Source organism: Passer domesticus, chromosome 1 (genome assembly GCF_036417665.1).
Source record: "Passer domesticus isolate bPasDom1 chromosome 1, bPasDom1.hap1, whole genome shotgun sequence".
Taxonomy (NCBI): Eukaryota; Metazoa; Chordata; class Aves; order Passeriformes; family Passeridae; genus Passer; species Passer domesticus.
Window position 1 is genome coordinate 123,887,394 of NC_087474.1, and position 20,058 is coordinate 123,907,451.

General features: G+C 37.6%; 1 protein-coding gene across 5 annotated transcripts in view; it reads right to left on the reverse strand.

Annotated features, from left to right (window-relative positions):
• Positions 1-20,058, reverse strand: part of TOX (thymocyte selection associated high mobility group box) — a 219,262-nt gene that overhangs the window by 30,639 nt on the left and 168,565 nt on the right. For 4 of the 5 annotated variants that reach the window (XM_064387136.1, XM_064387134.1, XM_064387137.1 and 1 more), the window contains exons 4-5: positions 13,286-13,564; positions 6,297-6,527 (exon numbers count right to left, since the gene is read on the reverse strand). In XM_064387136.1, the coding sequence (XP_064243206.1) occupies positions 6,297-6,527; positions 13,286-13,564 (510 nt within the window). The remainder of the gene's footprint in view (positions 1-6,296; positions 6,528-13,285; positions 13,565-20,058) is intronic. The other variant, XM_064387151.1, reaches the window with a different exon arrangement.

A 20,058-nucleotide genomic window follows, 5' to 3' on the forward strand; every position in this document is an offset into this window, starting at 1 on the left:
CAGTAGTCTCTTTGACTGTAGAGCATGAAAAAGACACTGATGACATATTAGAGGCTTAAGGGGAAAGAATTCTGTCTTTCTGGCACGTGGGGGAAAGATCACAGGCCAAATTCAGCTCTAGCACAAACAATGAGGCTCCTGGAGAACACTGGAAATTGCAGCCATTTGTGCCAGGCCTAAATTTGACCTTAGAGTTTTGATGCTTTCAGCTTCCATGAGCAGGACTGCACACTTTATCAGACGCATGTTGGATGAAAGTTGAGTACAAAACAAGTGACATTAAACACATGATTTATCTAGTGATTATCTCCACCTGCTGGTACTCTTTTTTTTTTTTAAAAAAAAGGATGTGAGCCTGAATGAAGGTATAATAATTGGGCCTAAATCCAGTTTTGTATGCAAGCGACATAAAAATTATGTTCCTGTTGAAGTCAAATGTATGGCTAAAAGCTGGGGAAGAAGAATAAGTTGAAAATTAAGGCTATTATTTATGCACATTGATACAACAGTATTTGAAACCCAGGGTCCTTTTGGCCCAGCTGCTTCCAAGTACAATAAGAAAGTGGAGTTAAAGTCAACATTTCATGATTCAGGAGCCTTGTGTAATATTTCTTTAGGAGCCAAGTTTATTGTGTGCTGCAAATGGATATTAGAAATCCACCCCAAGCAAGGGTGTCTGATGTTCCCTGTGACTTCACAGATACTTTTCTCCTCTGAAGTCAGTGGAAGTTAAGGGCTTCAAAGATTGGCCATGTAGAAGCCAGGACTATAGAAAAACCTGAAGATATAAATTTACTTATATGTAAATAGACATGAGCTGTAGCTGCGCATAGTATATGCCTATTATTGGCCCATTTGTGTTCCAGCTCATTAATGCAGATTGCTTTCAGAGGAAGATTAATCCAGGTACTTTCAGAGGAAGGGAGAAGGAGAATACACCAGCATGAGGATCAGTTGTTTTGAAATCTCAGTGCCCCAGTCTAGACCTTCAAAGGGTAGAGATGCAATTTCAAGACAGAAATTTGTAAAGAAAAACAGTGCATCTCCCAAACACTCCTAAGATGCAACACTGGTGAAAGCACATAGGTGCAAGTAGCTGGGAGGAGAGATGTAAAGTTGCTGTCTGTTGTGCCTATTCCAGAATCCATTTTGCTTATAATTCACTTTGTCAGTGTGCACACACAGATGTGCCTTCTCTTCCTATTCTCATTTACAAAAATAAAACAAAGCTAAACCTTGTGTGGTTGTTTATCTACTAAACTGGAGGTACATTCTCATCCTCTTACAATTGTGTTAGTTATTCCTTGGAGATTGCTTCATTAGCATGGAGCAAGGAAGGGTTTTTAAAGGGAGAATAAGAGATAGATAAAGAAACGTCTGTGTGAGTACACCAGCATGTATAAGGGAAGAAATTGAAAATTTGTTTTAAAAATGCTATTGACTACTTTGACCTCATGGTCTGCACATCTCCTGAAGCTGTTTCAGCAGCCAGGCCCCTGAACTGTCTGACGCCCTGACACCGGGCACCCCACATGCATGGCAATGCAATGGTGACACGACAGCTCTTCCAGCCACGGGGCAGATGATCTCACTTGTCATGTCAAGGAATGGGATGCCATCGCACCCTGGGAGGGAGGATCTAGGTTGGGCATTCCCAAAGAACAGGCAGAGTCAAGACCTCTTGAAACACTGATCTGACTTGTGGTGTCTCACATCATGAGAGAAGCTGTGGAGATATGAGGTTTTGGCCAGCATTGCTTGTAAATCCCCTCCTGATCTACCTGGTTCATCCCAGCAGTGGATAATGTGCTGCTATGTCTAAAACATCCCTGTGGTCAAAAGAAAAACTTATAAAACATGCTTTGTTATTTTTCATGCCCAAATCAGTCTGGGTTCTTTTAGAGACAAAATAGAAACCTCTGAAACCTTGGGGGTTATAGTGAAAATGGTAACAGCATTACAAACATTGACACTAATGCACAGGGACTTAGTTTTACATAAGTATTGGTAACATACAATCCAAGTTCCACCAGATATTAAAGAATAAACTGCAGCTTTTATCTAGTGGGTCTTTGAGCACCAATGAGGAGTAAATGATTTGATTTTGTGAGCTTGGAGGATTTGTCAGCTGCCTCATATGTATAATTCTGGCTCTTCATATTCCTGCTGCTTCTAATTTAGCAGGACAGGCTCATAATTGAAGCAAATTAACTATTTACACTTGCCACTTCTACCAGGGGAAGAGGACACATCAGCGGGAAAGAATGAGTGGGAAATTAAATTCTTCCCACTTGTGTCAGATCTGCCCTTATATAAACACATTAACAGTAATTTCATGAGGCGTCAACCATAGGAATAAATACTGAGGGATAAAATAATGAGGTGTTGCTATTGAGCTGAACTGTTGCAGCTAATATTACTGTCTATGAATTATGCAGCCTGAAAGAAAGCATCTGTCACAGCACTCAAACAGTCACTTCACCTGCTTCTTCTGATTGCTAAGTTTTGGGTGCCTGAGGTGAATCTCTCCTTCTCCCAGCTGTAGGACCAGTGCACAGTTGAAGCAAACACACAGGAACATACACAGACACAAGTATGCACACTGAGCTGTTCATAGGAGGCCAAATTAATTCCTAGTAGAATTCCAGTTAAGTCACAGAAGTAACACCAGAGATTAATTTTGTTGAATGTTGAATGGACATTCAATTCCATTTTTAGAATAACAGAACATTTATTAAGGTCTTTGGCTGAAGTTTTAAAGTTACACTAATGTAAACAAGAACATTTTGTTTGTAATTTGCCACATCTATTACAGCTTTACTAGGACTCCAATTAGAAACTTAAGGTTCATTTAGTACATCCACATCTGGTACTGATTTAAAATTACTTTCCTTTTTCATCTAAGGACAGAAAATGACCTAAATAGCCTTTTTACCCAGTTTAAAGCAGTGTTCTGTCTGAAAGCCAGTGACTCAACCATTTAGCATGCTGATCCCTCTTTCCTGGGGGCTGTTTATCTCCCCTTTGCAGTAAAAAAGTGTGCAAAGGGCAAAGATGTACATAGATAAGCTATAGAAATGGGATGCACAGAAGTATAGTACTAAAGAGAAAACACTGTTTGTGATCATAAGAGAGGAACTGGAAAAGTCTCTGAAAAAAAAATATCCCAGTGCTATGCCTACAGCATTGAGGAGAAGATAAGAATGTATCTCAACACACTACTGCTACAGCTGCCTACTGTTCACATATTTATTAATCTGAACAATTTTAGAAAGCATCTACAGTGAAAAATTAAGGAAAATGTACAGTGCCTGCTTCTGATCATGTATAATTATTGTACTCTTTCCAGAATTTGAGAAGTCCATGACAAAGTCCACCATGACCACTAAACTCCCTTTAACTTCTAGATTCTGCGTAGATAGAGCTGGACAAACAGAATACAGGCACACACCAGCATTGTTGCAAATGGGCTTTTTACACACAGAAATGAATGGGAACATATGATTTAAAAATTCAAATATCTTCATATGTAAAATGAGAGGGAAGTACACTGGTATCTGCTTTAGTGTAATGAATTGCATTATTCTCATGGTAAGAGTATCAGAGTGCAATCCATTTTAAGCATAACCCTCCCCTAACTTCAGTAAGACCCCCACCATCAGCTAGTTCATAATCCCATTTCCTTTTTTGTCATTCAAATCCTATTTTCTCAAAAACACTTTCCTAGTTCTTCACAGTTTGAAAAACATACGTGGTTATTGCACAAAGCTTTTCAATATGCCAGGTTATCAAAATTTTGTTGCAAAGTCTTGGACATACATATATTGCCCTTAGGTCATTATTGTACTGAGTTTCTATACTTTTATTTATTCTGTGGTCAATCTTCAGGAATAAACAAGAAGAATTCTATGCATTTCAGTAAAAAATGGCTCAGATCACAGCAACAAAGAAGATTTCATTTTAGCATGAAAACATGAGGCTATTCTTCTTTCTCAATAGCCGCATTATGTTCTACTTTCTGATTCATTTATATTTACTATGTAAATAGGAAAAGGAGTTTCAATTCAGGAAACATAATTTGGAAATATATTTCTATTTAAATTCCAGAATAAGCATTAGCTTCCAAAACATAAGCCAGAAGCTTTATGATAATTGAATCCTTTTCAGCAAGTATAATTCATCAATAAAGTTGTCCTCTAATGATGTTATTGTTTCTTTATTTAACTATTTTTGGATTTCTGAAGCTTCTTCAATGCCAAATACCAAATGCTACATTAATCACTTGTATTTTTAGAGTCAAATTTTCCTACCAGATACATAGATTTCATAACAGTTACTAATGCTCTGGATCTGAAAAATTAGGCCTTTAAAATACAGATTATCTAGTCAGTTAAGATGTCTTGTAATCATTGCTTTGTACTATTAGATCCCTAATGGAAAAAAAAAATTAGTTTAAATTTATTGTAGAAAATAAGATTGCCAATTTTATTTTTTTTTACATGGGGACTATCTTTTATTATTTTTGTACAGTGCTAGATTAGAACAGGCTTGGGCCTAGAATTTTAAAAATGTGCTTAATAGATGATAATGAATGGGCAAAATGAGTCAAAAAGCAACGAAGAGATGCTAATCCAACTCTTTAAATAATTGGCTTAAGAAACATAGTTGCAGCCATTTTTACCTGCATGTGTCATATGGATTGCACAATGCATCATTCATCTGTGTTTCAACTTAAATTAACAACAGAGACAAGGAAAATAAATTTTGTTCTGTTCTTACAGCATACAACTTATTCAAATTTTGCTCTCAGCCATGAATAGGAAATTGAAGTTAGGCTGGAAATTTAGGGTTTCATGAACTTTTCTTCCACATTTCTATGGAGGAGATTTAATACTTTGGTGGTAGTACTCACATGATGAGCTTGAAGGAAATGTGCATTTTACAGTCTTTGGCCTTTGCTGGACATATTAAAAAAGGGAAAAGAAAGACACAACACACCACAAGAAAATAATGCTAATGTGCCAGTCAAAGTGACTTTTCTGTTCCTTGTGTTCAGAAAGTTACCTCTTTTCCAGCTAAACTTTCCAAACACTGGCCTTATTCATTGGTGGATACTAGATAACAACAGGTTTCGTTGTTGTTTTTTAAAAATTTATTTTCTCAATGAATGCCAAATCTCGATTCTTTTCACACTGGTATATTTAGCAAGGATCTAGATGTACCTACACCACCCAGTTATTAGCAAAGTAACCCTTTTTTTTTTTCCTTTTACAAGACCAAATAGTTTTACATACCAATAAATCATTAAGAAGTTTTCATTAATTCTTAGTTTTTAAGTGTAATTTTGTAATAACAGTTTATGAATGAAGGAGATTCAGTTCATTCCCAGTACTTTTCCACTCTGTGCTAACATCAACCCTAGTCCAGGTCTCCTGTAGCCAAGATAACTCTCACCCAGCACATCTTTTCCTTCCATATCTGTTGCCTTCTTAAAGTTCCCATTCCTTTATCAATCCAATCCATTCTGTTGGCAGTAAAAATGCAACCAATAACAACAGAAGAGCTATGGCATGCCACAGTGAGGATCCATGGTATTTGCCAGCTGTCACCACTTCAGTGTGATGAGCTTCCAGAGTTGCCCGCTTTTACACAGCTTTGACTGACTTGGAATTATTTCTGCAACGTTTCAGGTCCAGAAACCTCATTGCAGAACCAAGGCCTTCCATGCAAGACAGAAGTAACCTTGGGAAGTGATTTCCACAGCCCACATACATGCTAGAGGATGCCCTTTGCCCGCATCTGCCCTAGGTCTCTTTGGCTCAACACATCACTAAATTCTTTCATAAAAGATGGTTTGGGAGCAAATGTGAACCCAGCTTCACTCCTGGCATCATGGGATCATGGGGAAGGGAAACATCTACAAGTGACAGCTCAAATATATGCCATCTCCCACTGCACAGATCTAAGCTTTGGCAGCAAGGTCCCCTTACACGGCAGTTTCATGTAAAGGGCAATGACATTGCAAAATCCTAGCCCCACAGATTTCAGCATTAAACATTCCTAAATATAATCTTAAAACTTGTGCCACATCCCAAAACAAGGTAAACTCTTTTAGTGGTTTCATACAGATAAAATAAAACTGTACTCTCCTTATCTCAGTCTCTTTAAATCATATTCCTGAGATGGCATATATTCAAGTTTCATCCTGGCTAACAAAAGAAGCTGCCTACAGTGCTCAGATGACCCTGATAACACTTTCCTGAAACAAAGCCCCTAAGCTGCAGCACATATTGTACCTGTTTTTGTTCTTCTCCTAAGCCGTCCCACATTGAAGCTACAATTTTAGAGACTTCACCAAAAGTAGCATTGGGGTTTTGGCCCTTGATGGCTGCTTGAGTGTCTCGAAAGAATAATGCATAGGCAGACACAGGCTTCTGTGGCTCATTTGGGTCCTTCTTCTTCTTCTTTTTGGGAGTTTTGGGTTTCTTCCCTATATCTGAAGCAGGTCTCTTCTCACCACCGTTGACCTGTAACATAAAATTAGAAAAGTACTATTAAAAAAAGCCAGTTTAATTCACTTGGACCACTGTACAGCCTCTATGATGCAAAAACATTGGATTTTGCATGCAGAAATTGAATTTTTGTTGTTATGTTTGATAATCTAAATGTTGACACAATCTGCATGAGTTGCATATATAAAATTCACTATAAGTATTTTGGATAATGCTATTTTTTCCCTTAAACACTTTATATTTCTCTTTCATATAATTGCAATAATGTCTGTCTGGTCATCTTTTGACCTTTTCTAAGTTTCATTGCTAGTGGCTATAACAAGAAAATAATGAGAAAATTCAAATGAAATTAGTTTCTCCATAGACCGAGTATCAGTTCAACAACATGAACCATCTGCAGACAGCAGGAACACTCTCATTTCTACATTTGCTTATTCTTGTTCTTCCATAGAATGACCCCAGACTACTGTTCAGATCAATTTCTTCTGCAGCTGGTGGTACATCTTCCAGGGACTTTGAAGAAAATCTGGCTGTGAACCAAGCAATTCAAGTTACAGACATTCCCCCAACACATTTTCTAAATAAAGTCTGAAGAAACAAACTTTTACCAGTATAGACAGTTTAGAGCCCTTTAAAGGATCAGTTTTTACCTATCTCGATTTGGCTGAGTAGTTTTTATATCTGCTTATGTAAAAGCAAATGGTTTGAGGACAGGAGTGAAAGAGGAATGGTGTATGGAGGAAAGCTCATGTGCCTTATTTATTCAGCACCTGAAAAAAACCCTGCACATGAGCATTTGGGCAAATGCCAAAGCACCCTATTTTCTTAGTGAAGCTGGTGAAGGGTCTGCAGCTCAAGCCTTTTGAGGAGCAGCTGAGGAAATAGGTTGTTTAGCCTGGAGAAAGGAAGGCTCAGGAGGGACCTTATCACTACAACTGATACAACTGCTTGAAAGAAGGTTGTACCAAGGTGAGGGTTGGTCTCTTGACCCAAATTACAAGCCATAGAATGAGAAGAAATGACCTCAAGTTGCCCCTGGGGAATTTTAGGTTGGATATTAGGAAAAAATTCCTCACCAAAAAGATTGTCAAGCATTGGAATGGCTGCCCAGGGAAGTGGTGGAGTCACTCTCCCTGGAGGCATTTAAAAGATGTCTAGATGTGGTCTCCTGGGCACAGGGTTTAGTGGTGAGCTTGGAAGCGGGAGGTTAACAATTCGACTCCATGATCTTAAAGGTCTTTTCCAACCTAAATTATTCCAAGATTCTATGACTTAGAAGCACATAAAAGGACAATAACCTGATTCTTCAACACATTGGAGCTCCATGGCAAAGTAGCTTTTCTTGATATGATCACTTAATTTACTGTAACTGTAGAAATGGTGTGTGATCTTACAAGTGGGTTCAAAGGCTTTTTTCTTTTGTCGGCATGACCAAAGCACTGTGCATCATAAGCATTTTTAAGAGAAGAGAAGATCAAGAGCATAAATGGTATGCTCTAGGCTAAGGATCTACTAGGCATGACTTCTTTCACTTCCTTCTATTATTATTTTTTAATAATGCGTATCAAGTGGCACAGGAGGATACAGGTGTTCAAATCATTGGAACTGCATGAGGAAAATGGCTGGAAATCCTCATTTTGAGAAAAATAACTTTTAAATTTTCCTATATGCCTTGATATGTGGTGTCCAATAGAACCCAAGTGACTACAGTAAAAAATCTGAATCTCTGTGGATTACTAAAAACAGCGACACAGTGATGACCAGAACTTGAAAATGAAGTTGCTTGTTTTTTGAGCATTATGTTACAATAGCTGCAACTTTAATACAAAATTAATAGACATGCAGCCTATTGTCAACATTTGGAAAATATGGAAAAGCAAAATTGTCCTATCTTTTATTAAATTATCCAGATTTTTGTCTCTTGCAATAGCAATTCTACAGGATACACAAAACTAACAGTTAAAGTATAATTAATTAGACCTCTAATTTGAGAAAATTAGTCTAAACTTTTCAGAAGACCAGTGTAACTGAAACATCACGAGCAAGAAGACTTTGAAATAATTAGTTCTATAGTTAAAATTTTACCCGTGTGATTCACTAACATTTTTCTCCTTTCAGTTTATTGTGATTTAAAAGTTCTCTGTATGTTAGGATACCACATTACTTCAATCACCCTTAAACTAGGAGATATACTAGAGAAACTTGTGTAAGTGCCTTCTGGTAAGCTGTTCTGTGAACAGCTCTAAAAACTTATTCTCCAACCTTAATGATCAAGAGACTTCAAAAACCCACTGTTAAAAACAGAGTACTCACAGGGGAAATTCTGTTTGTCTTATATGAAAATAACAAAATAAAAAGAATACCAGAATTCCAGTAATAATAACCTTGCAAATGGCTGAGATGATGGTCTACCTTATGCTCCCATCAGTCTATCAGCTTCATAGACTCCACTTCTAACCACCAAGGCAGAGACAGATGGAAAATAAAATAAAAACCATATATATTCTGCTAGGCATAGACTTGTGCCTCAAAATCCCTGGAGGTGTAGTTAGCTCATGGTAATCCACCTCCTGTCATGGCTTATTGCTTAATTATGGTGATGTATTTAACTTATTTATCATAAGAAAGCAATAATATTTCACTTTAAAAAAGTGTCCATTAACCATGTTGCACACCTAATAGATCACAAGAATATCTAGTGTAGGATTTAAAACTATCAAGTAAGGCACATCGTTGATATCTAAATGTCCCTTGAGAACCTGGAAAATGTCTATAAGCATATTTAAAATAAACTGCAATAGTACCAAAGCCTTTAATGGAGCTAGGAGAGCTGTTTTATGCACACTATCTTGCAGTAATCGCTGTAGTTTAAAATAGATTTTAATCAAGCACCATCTGCATAATAGGCTGAACAGACAACACAGAATTCCACTTATAACTCCTATCATATAAAGTAAATATTGCAAAACCTCTGCCACATAAGGAGAATATGCTGCAGCAGTTCTTTAGTAATTGTATTTCTGTTATTTAATTCTTGCTACTTGCAGTCCTCTTGCTATCTTTCCTCTAAAATACATTATTTGAATTTCTCTCATAAGTGATATGCAAATTAACATGGAAGAAGACCCTGTTACCCATCTATGAAGAAATACTTATTTACAAAGCAGTAATGCTTCCAGCAGCTCACAATTATGCTTGGCAATAACAAAGTACAAGTTTAATGATTCAACAGTGTGAATTATGGCAAGAATTACACAAATATAATATTCCAATGTTGAGGTGGTCAGAATAAGGCTAAGTGGCCACTTTGATTAGAATGTTTTTATAGTTACTTACAACTACTAATTTTTAAGTTCTCCCTTTTTTCTGCTTCTAACGATAGGCCCACATATGAGATTTGTAAGTATTAAGGAGCCTTAGTGATGTGCACCCTTCGCAGAGACAATACCCTTAGTCTGAGTTTCCATTGCACAGTTCCGTGGTCTTACAGCTCCCTGAATGTATATCCAGCCTTACAACTATGCTATAGTTGTCACTGATCTCATGGTCAAGCAACCTCAGCTGTCCTGCTTTTAGAGCCATAACATGAAAGGAAACTGAGCCCTCTATAATGCAGCTCCTTTCCCTTCCAAGGGAATATAGGACAGTTGAAGTCTGAACAGCCTATATGAAATAGTCTTTATGAGAATGAGTATTGCCAAACAACATTTAGCAGCTGCTGCCATTAGTTCTGTGTATGTTGGATAAGGCTTACAACAATTGAATATTTATCATGTAATGAACACCCACGAAGCTCTTTACATGAACAATTACATCAGTTTGTAAAGCTTAATACTGGAATTTGGAATATAAATATTCAATATATATATAGTCTATATATATATATATATTGAATTGAAATGGTCATTTCCTTCATTCACGGAAATCAGTGGTTCCTAGGGCAATAATTATACTTTTAGTCCAAATGTGTACACAAAGTATGTATTTTTTACACCTTCCATCATGCTCTTTCTATAAATTCATATAAATATTAACAGGATATTGAGATCTCTGTATTTTTTTTTTTTAGATAGAAGTAGGTATAGTTTTTAGGGACCTCTCTACCAAATATGCTATGAAAAGACCAGTGGCTTCTCTTTCACACATTTCAGTTGGTATAAACTAGAGAGAGGTCATTTGATATTGAGGTGATTTCCATTTGGAAATGTACTTTGTCTTTTTCATCAATGTGGGTACACAGTCAAACATCTTGTACCACTGGCTAAATAGAGAGAATGTCACTATTTCTGTTAATGACAAGATGAGTTCAGGGGGAGTTGTTTTTATGCAGTGCTCATGGCAGAAACATCTCTGACTGCACAAAGTGAACTCCAACAGCGACCCCATGACTGCAGCATGTGCATTCCTACCAAGGACTGGCTAATGAGCTCTGGCCCTGATCTATTAAATAATACCACACATCTGCATGATAGTTTATAAATCAAAGAGAAAAATCCAAATTTCACATTCAGTTAAAAGACAGATGTTCTCACAAGAGATAGAACAGTCGGTCTATCTGTTCCTGTACCCATCCAGTGCCTTCTTTCACTTGGAAAAGGATTTCTGGAGTGAGAACTTTCACAGGCCCCTCCAAAACAACTCTGATAAAATGTAATACTGTTGTATCCAGGAAGAAAGATCTCCACAGCAAACTGGTTTATTCTGAGTATTCTTATCCACTCATTGGCAGCTTCCAGGAAGAGCAACGTGACAAAAAGATACACAGTGGAGAGCTTTAAATCTTGAAGTACAAGACACTTAACTCCTCAGGCTAATTATTCAACCCCTCTTGTCTTTTACAGAGGGAACTACGGAACCATTCCATCGGATCAGGTGTGCCAGCCCACAGCCTGTCTCCATTGGTGGCCAGCCTCAGGTGTTTTCACGAGGCCCTAAGAAATCCCACAGAAGACATTTATAGCATTATCTGCTCCCATCAAGCTTGCTGTTTAAACCATACTCAAGGGAGAAGACTTTAAGCCTCTGTCAATATTAACCAAATGTAATATCCTTTCAAACTTAACTTTTAGCAGTGAAATTATAAATATAATTTTAAGGCAATGTATCTACTTTAACATACTGGATTTAATCTTGTGTCATGCATTGTGCCATTTGTCATCTTTTTCTGCTTAGACTAAGCATGAAAGAATTTTAAAGAAAGCAACATCCTTATTAAAAGTTGAATGCTATATAAACTGTTTTTCACAAAGAAAATACCAATTTTACTTAGTCTGCAGTGCTTTGTATTTCTCTATTAAAAACATTAGCTTCAGATAACTAATACTTGCTTTAAATCACAGCCCTACACTTTTGTTAGTACAAAGTGCTACAGTGAAAAGGTACTTGAAAAATACAGATTAAATAACTGAAATACTTGATAGAAGTAGAAAGGAAATCCAAATTATTTGAATGGATATTTTCTCCAGAAGTTTAGAGCATCTTGCACACTCCCAGAAATGTAAAATATTAGCAATGCAAGAGGAGTAGCAAATAAATTATTCTGATAAAGTAAAGGCTGCCTGGAATTATTTTTACATAGCTGTAGTCTAAAGTCTCCCTCAGTAAGGAAGTGCTCATTTAAAATGTATGAATTATTCAGTAGTTTTTAAAACCTAAAGTTTGTGAAATCAGGGGAATGTCCTGAAATAAAACTTTTGAATCAGAATTTATTCAAAATGTAGTAAAACATATGTCTCCAATTACATTATTATTTTATAGCTTGAGGCATGAAAAACAATATAATGTTAAAACAAATCAGACTCACATTTCTTGACTGGATTATACCTCCTCAGTGACTCACAATACGTTTTCTTCTCGTTCCCTGTAAGTCTGCAACTTTTCCCCACCAGACATGTCTGTGGTACACACTGCACTGCATGTGGCACAAACTGCACTGCAGGAGTGCTCTAACAGGACTGCCTTTTTCCAGTAACCACAAAACAGAGCAAAGGAGGTCCCCAGTTTCAACATACTATATTCCTGGTTTAAGGGATGACTTAGTACAAAGTCCCAATCTTCCCATGTCTCAGGTTTTCTATCTGCAAAATTAAGATAATAGACTTGTGTATTTCTGGGAAGTTTTCAGGATTTTGGGAGATTTGGGAGATTTTCGTATGCAAAACCTGCTATATAGATTGACATTTATCCTTTAAAGAAATTTATTATGTAAATTTCTCTTATCACTTCATTCCTGCACTGACACAAAAATGAAGCTTAAACATGTCATGATGAAGTGTTAGCACCTCTCAAAAGTATGAATGCATACAGGGTCTTCCAGATTTTCAAGGTAAGGTTTTTAAAGTTCATAGGATCTTTCTGTTCTGGTTGCTATGATGTTCTGTTTACTCATCCTGTGACCAAGTAGCAAAGACTAGCATATTGCACAGACTGTTCATACTTTTTATAGCAGTAACTTGATCTTTAACTGGGAACAAACATCCCTGCTATGCAAGCGAGAAAACTCAACCCTTATATTAAAGTCCTAAAGGAATGACTATCCTTTCAGTGTTCAACAGTATTCCAGTTTGTTCCCACAAAGAGGAATGATGCAATTTACTCAAGCTGCCTGAAGAATTGTCTGGAATTGTAAGTTCTGTATTCATAACCCTTTATTCACTTCAGTGAACCACCAATCATATATAAAGTATCACCTTAATAACTGTGGCCATATCATTCATTTAGCAGGTCCTAAAAATATCCACCATTTACATAGTAATCCTAGCATCTAAGCCTACCTTAGAGCTATCTTCTCCTTCATCTTCATGGACTGAACTGGATGGTGAAGGAGTTGCAGATTTGCTTCCAGGTGGAGAGGGCGAGTTGTGAGGAACACTGTTTCCACCCATATTCAAACCAAGCTGTGCACTGAGCTGGGACTGGTTAATAGTAGTCAGCTGCCCATGCTGCATCATTCCTGGCTGCCTAATATCTGCAGGTTGAACCCTTGGCCTCATGGTTGCCATCTGAGGATGGGAACTATACTGGGCTCCTTCTGTATTCCGTATATCTTGCATCTACAAGAGGAAAAAAACTGTATTAAGCATATCACTAATAAAGTGTTCTGTTCCTTTAGACCTCGGTTGGCCTGATTGGCTATGTAAGGCTTAAAGGAAATGGCAAGTACTTAAATAAACATGTAAATACTGAAAATAAACATAGTAAGGGTATGATTGACATTTGCAAAACACTGACTGTTATAAAGAATTCAGGCTCTAGCCTCAGCCCTTGGAAATAGCAAAAAAACCAATGTGAGCTCGGGTTTTTTCATGGGGGAACAAAAGGGCACTGCTTGCTGTAACTATGTGTAGAGTATTTCTGAAATGCTAACAAACAGGGACAGCTTTGCCATCTGAAGTTCAGACCTAGACCAGAACAATAACATCTTCAAAATTCAAGATAACTTCCAGATCCTGCTTTTTTAACTTAGGATTTTGGTGGTTTTGAGTTGAGATTTGGGACCTGCAGGGAATTTTCAGAGTCTGAGTATCTAGTATTAGGTCCAAATCTATTTTACCTGGTGCTGCCCAATGAGAAACTGGACTTTTCAGGATTCAGACCATTGACAAGAAGGATGCATTGATAGACTGATTAAACGATTTCTGAGTCGATTTACTGCTAAGACATATATGAATGGAAAGCTCAGAAATCGCAGGATTGACGAATGAATCCATTGTGCTATGTGGGTCACAGCTTCTTAGCATTAACGAGACATACTATTTGAATGCAAGCAACAGATTCAGCCTCTGCAAGGATAAGAAGTAAAAGCACTGGAGGATGAAGCTCCTTTCTTGTCCAGAGGTCAAATGCACCATACACACAGACCTCAGCAGATTGCCTGTAACCTCTTTTCAGCATACTCATACAGAAACACGACAAATAGCAAAGAATATCAGAGACAAGCTCAGATTTAAACTAAGATGTTCTGTGGGTGATTTAAAATGGAAGTATCAGTTCAGAGCTGAAAATAAATAGATATGGTTGTCTATCTGTGCATCAGACAAACATGTGTGTAAGTATAAAGTAGAATCTGACAGATGCTACCATTGTGTAAGTTCCATTATGATAAGGACATGTGTTAGTGGCTCAATATATTAACATAGTCACATTTATTCTACTGACAATCTTTGTTAGACATGTCATCTGAATTATCTAAAGATCACTCAGATTTCATTTTTTAAAAAATCTTTTTATAGCTCATGACTTCTATAACCTATGTCTTGCTCATATACACACTCCCACATATCACGGCAATCTGTAAGATACCTTTCAACCAGTAACACATAGGAAAAAGTAACGATAAACCCATAACTGCATATTTTCTCTTATTATTGACAGTGTAAAAATGTATCAATTTTTGGGAGTTATTTTATTTTATGAGCTTGGGGATTGATTTTCATAAAGGTGACTGGTAGGCAGTAAATCAAGCCAATAATACCATTACTTATGGCATACTTACCACTTTTCATGTACTTGTGTCTCTGAAAGAGAATTGGCTTCTGACAATGTGACATCACAATTACACCTGTATTTATGTTATTTTAGAAATTAATAGCTTTTGGAAAAAAGAGTTATCGATACAAACTTGTTTTCCAAGTTCATTTAATGACTAAAGCACTGAAGGAGATGAGCACAGAGAGCACAGTGGATGAAATCAATTGAAGGCTGAAATTTGAATCCTGGTAGACGTTTATATTTTTAAATTACTACTGATTTCTTGGTCCCTTCCCTCCAGTATCAGCTCCCTCCTTGCCAAGCATATTAGCCTTGAAAGCTATTATCATTATCTCTGCCTCCAGCAGACAATCTGTATCATGACAGTTGTGCCCATGAAGCTGTAACTGCTGCTCAGACACTTTGCTCTGGATCCAGCTGTTGAGCTGGGCAGCAGCTGGGGTAAGTGGAGCAGCACTGGGGGGTCTCCAGGTCCTCTTGGCCAGCATGGGGCAAAGAGTAGTGGGAAGAGAACTCACACAGTCCCTCACGTGCTGGGCACAGAGAGGCAAAACCTTCCCCAAAGCCTTCCCTTCACCCTGTCTGCCACACTCAGTGTGGGTGTGTGCCCTCCCCAGGCACTCTTCACCCTGCAGGGGCTGAGCCCTTGGGTTTTCATGAGGCAGCATCTCATGGTGTAGAATAAACCCTTTCAGGAAAGGCTGGAAAGGCTTGACTGCTTTTTAGGAAGGGTAGGCATCCTAATGATTTTATGAACTCTAGAAATGCAACAACCACTATATGAAATTCCTATCTATCTCTAAAAGCAGAGCAAGGGCTACCATTTTCATTACTTTCCTTCAAATAAAATATGATACAATTGTTTTAACTGATGCACAGGAAGCTCTACCTGAATATGTGGAAGAACTTATTTATTGTGTGAGTGAATGGGTGACTGTTCACTGGAATAGATTGCCCAGAGAGGTTGTGGAGTCTCCCTCACTGGAGATACTCAAGAACCATCTGGATGCAATCCTGTGCCATGTATTCTGGGATGAGTACTTATCAGGAAGCCTGGACCAGATGACCCAGTGTGGTCCCTTCCAACCTGACCTGTGATTCTCTGATTCTGCTATTATTCAAAAAGGTCTGTCCTTTAAGAGCTTCAAATATCAAATAGATAATACAGAACATTCTGTATTTGTCTTCTTTAAACAACATATATTTTTAAACAGTCTGCAATACAATTTTAACTCCAGTACTGAACACAGGCTGTGTTTTCAGATAATATAACAACTGAACAGTACTGAATGTATCCCCATACAAAATACATGTGTATATATATTTGCAAGAGAACACTTCACCAGGGAAATTCAGAGGACTGCAAATGAAGTGGTGGAGTAAAAAAACCCCACTATTTTCTTTTCACATTAATTCAGCTTCTCTCCTGAATCTTTAAATCAGATGAATACCAGGCCACCTTCAGAAAACCAGATGTAAGCAGCAAATAAGCTTGTTTAACAGTACATTTTCTCTTTCAGATGCTAAGCCAGAAACTCCCACCTAAGGGACCTGCCTGCAGAGAACAAGCCAGTCTAAGTCCATCTCACAGAGCTGTGGCACTCAGGATCCACAGATGTAATTCACATCTGCTGGTGAGGCTTCTGGCTTACCTCTTTACCATGCACTGCAGAGCCTGCTTTCTCCCATCCTGTCTCTACCTGGTGAAAAAGTGGGATTGTCTAAGAAAACGGAAACTGCTCATTCCTTCAGTAAGAATGGGCAACTAATCACATAAATGTAAAACGTTGTGACATCACACTGTGGAAAACATGAACTTTCGTGTTCCTAAAGGATCAAGAAAACCAAGAATTGTCCCATCTCCTCTGTAAGTTCAAGAACACACTCAGCCACGAAAACTAGACACTTGAGTCACTGCTGTGGCATAATGGTGTGTCCCTATCACAGATGCTGTGACAACCTCATCTCTGCAGACTAGTAACACTAATCAGACACACACTCTCTCAAAATGTATGACCAATTTCTTCTAAATTACTTCAAAATCTGAAACCTCATATTCCTTGCTCCTCCAGATGGAGTTTTACAAAGCGCACTGCTGTGTGGCTGTGCTGGAGCCATATTCAGTATGCAGAGGCAATACTGTGAACACATTCCTGCCGAATGCAAAGCTGAACAGAAATCCTGACAGATGGCAGAATGCCAAATAGAAGAACAAAGTTAGAGAGTTTTGAGTGTTACAGAGGATAAGGAGAGTCTTAAACTGATGTCTTCAATGGTCTCTGTGATGAGGTAATAATGATAATATCTGGCGCTTTAATATCATTCTCCATCTGTCAGTTCCAGGATGTTTCACAACTTGAGTTATATTCAGTTTTAGAACATGCCTGGTTTTATTTTGGTTTTACTAATGGGGAAGCTATGATACATTTCTTTTCAGGGTTATTTTTTTTTTCCTGTTTGCATTTTGCTTATAAGCAGAAATTGAGCGTTTAGCCAAATAAGTGTTTGTTTGCAACTTAAAAGACAGTACAAGTCCCTAAATTCAAGGTGTATACCAAAGCTCCTTATTGACACATGGGTAGTGCAAAACCAGAACAGGGCTGTCTGGTTGAAGATGAGCTCCTAATGCCCTGCTCAAAGCTCCTGAGGTACTAAGAATAAGTCTAAAGAGCTTTAAACATCAGACTATTGTTCATCCCTTCAGCTTACAGTAAAAACAAAGCAAAGCATACAGTGATATCATCCCTGTAATGAAACATCTCATGGCAGGACAATGTGAGTACAGTATCCTCATCACAGAATCACAGAAAATAGTGCTAGAAGGGACCTCAAAAGGTTATTTAGTCCAACATTATCTCACAGCAGGTTTAGCTATACCTAAATCATTTCTGACATATGTTTGTCTAACCTCTTCATAACCTCCCTAGGCAATTCTTGTGCTTAACTATCCTTATAGTGGAAAGGGCTTTTTTCCATAATGTCTCACCTAAATCTCCTGTGTTGTAATTTAAACCTACTAGTTTTTGCTTTGCTCCCAGTGGACATGAGGAATGTTTTTCTCCTTCTTTACAGAAAAGTAGTGCACACTAGAAGGCTATTATGAATTTCCTTTCAGGTTTTTCTTCTTTAGACTAAACAACTAAACCTGAAGATTGAAAGACTTTGTTTGTATGTTGTGTTTTTTACACCTCTTATCATTCTTTCAGCTATCCTCTGGACTATATCCAATAACCTTGATATTTCTTGAAAGATTGTGCTCTGAAGTCCACAAAATACAGATATTTTCATCTGACACAGCATTCAGATAGAATCCTTCATCTCTCACAGAAGGTAGCACATAGGAATAAAAAACTCCAAAATGAATTATCAGCCTTTTGATACAAGCTGGTTAACACATGCAAGACGCAGAAAGAGTCAAATTGCAGGACTCTTAACTAATGTCCCAGAATGTAGCTTTAGGAAGCAAATAATTTTCTTCTGAGAAGCATCAGACAGGCAGTTTCAAAGGGAATGTGCTGTTAGCAAAATAATTCACATTATTTTTCTAGTATAATTAATAACCATGAGGCAACATATCTCTGAAAAGCTTCAGAAGTCTCAAATGCCCCTCCCTATTTAGATTCATTTATAATAAATGTTATCACTAAATGAAAGAGGAAAGACAGGTTGCCTTAACAGATCAAAGTAAATACAACAGGTCTATGTACATGCAAGAAACACTAGGGATAATTCACTAGACATGAAAACATTAAAACATAAGGAAAAATACACAGGGCTTACTCACTGAAGCAAGTAAAGTTCACATATCTCACTACTCTGAGAAAATTAATATCAAAGAATGACAGACATTATTACTGTTACCCTCGTCAGTTCTTGAGATGATTTTTGCATAGTGTTCTACAAGTTGAATGCTCTTGTGAATATTTTTGATGGACACTGCAGGAGGGGCTGACAGTCCTTTGCTTCTTGTCTGAGTGGTCAAGGCAAGTTAGAGAGTAACAATTTTTTGGACTATATGAAGCTATGGTTCAATCAATTAATTTAAAAAAATAGGAGGAAACCCCAGGGGATCTTACTTGTTATCTGTGAAGATACCCACAGTGTCTTTCTTTCTTCACTGGCATGACTCACCTGAGTCATCAGATGCCTTGGACATTCTTTGGTAGGCAGAGGGGGTCTCTGTTAATAGTAGTATTCTCATTTATATTCCCAGGAAACTTGTGCCACTACCTGCGCTGTATTAAATCTGAATGTTTCTCTATTCCCAAATAACACTACATTAAATGCAGTATTAGCCCTGGTTGTGCCAACCCCCTGAAAAGCTGTGAAATTTGCTTAGAAATGTTACTGCTTTTATTTCAGGCATTTTAATTATCTTCTATCATAAGCCAATGCACATCTGCAAGATGTTTTCCAGTGACACAGAGATACTCATTAAAAAAGAGAGGAAAAAAGTAATTTCTACATAATCACTTGATTCTGTAAGTGAAGGCTTCAAAAGAGAAGAAAAGACAACATTAAAGTTGCCATCCAAGTTTGTGACAACAGGCATACTGAGAACGGATTGTGTTTGGAAAATGATACAATTTAGGATCAACACAATTGATAAACCAAATAAACTGAATTTTTAAATTTTTTAATTTTTTTTAGTTGCTACAAAATGCAAGCAATAGTCATCATACAAAAGATGAACAGGCTCCCTAGGCAAGTAGTCACAGCACCAAGCCTGACAGAGTTCAAAAAGTGTTTGGGCAATGCTCTCAGGCGCATGGTGTGACTCTTGGGGATGTTTCATGCAGGACAAGGACTTGGACTAAATGATCCTTGTGGGTCCCTTTCAACACAGGATATTCTATAGTTCTGTACAACCATACATTCAAACTTAAAAGAGTGTCTAAAACCACAGAAATGTCAATTTTAGACACCTTTTCTTCAGTTCATACAGGTGATCAAGCAGTGGTACCTCGTGGCTGTTCAATGCACGTTGATGGTCAGGATCTTAGATTAGTGGCATGGGAATCAAAAGCAAATCATGCAACAAATCTGTTGTTTTCCA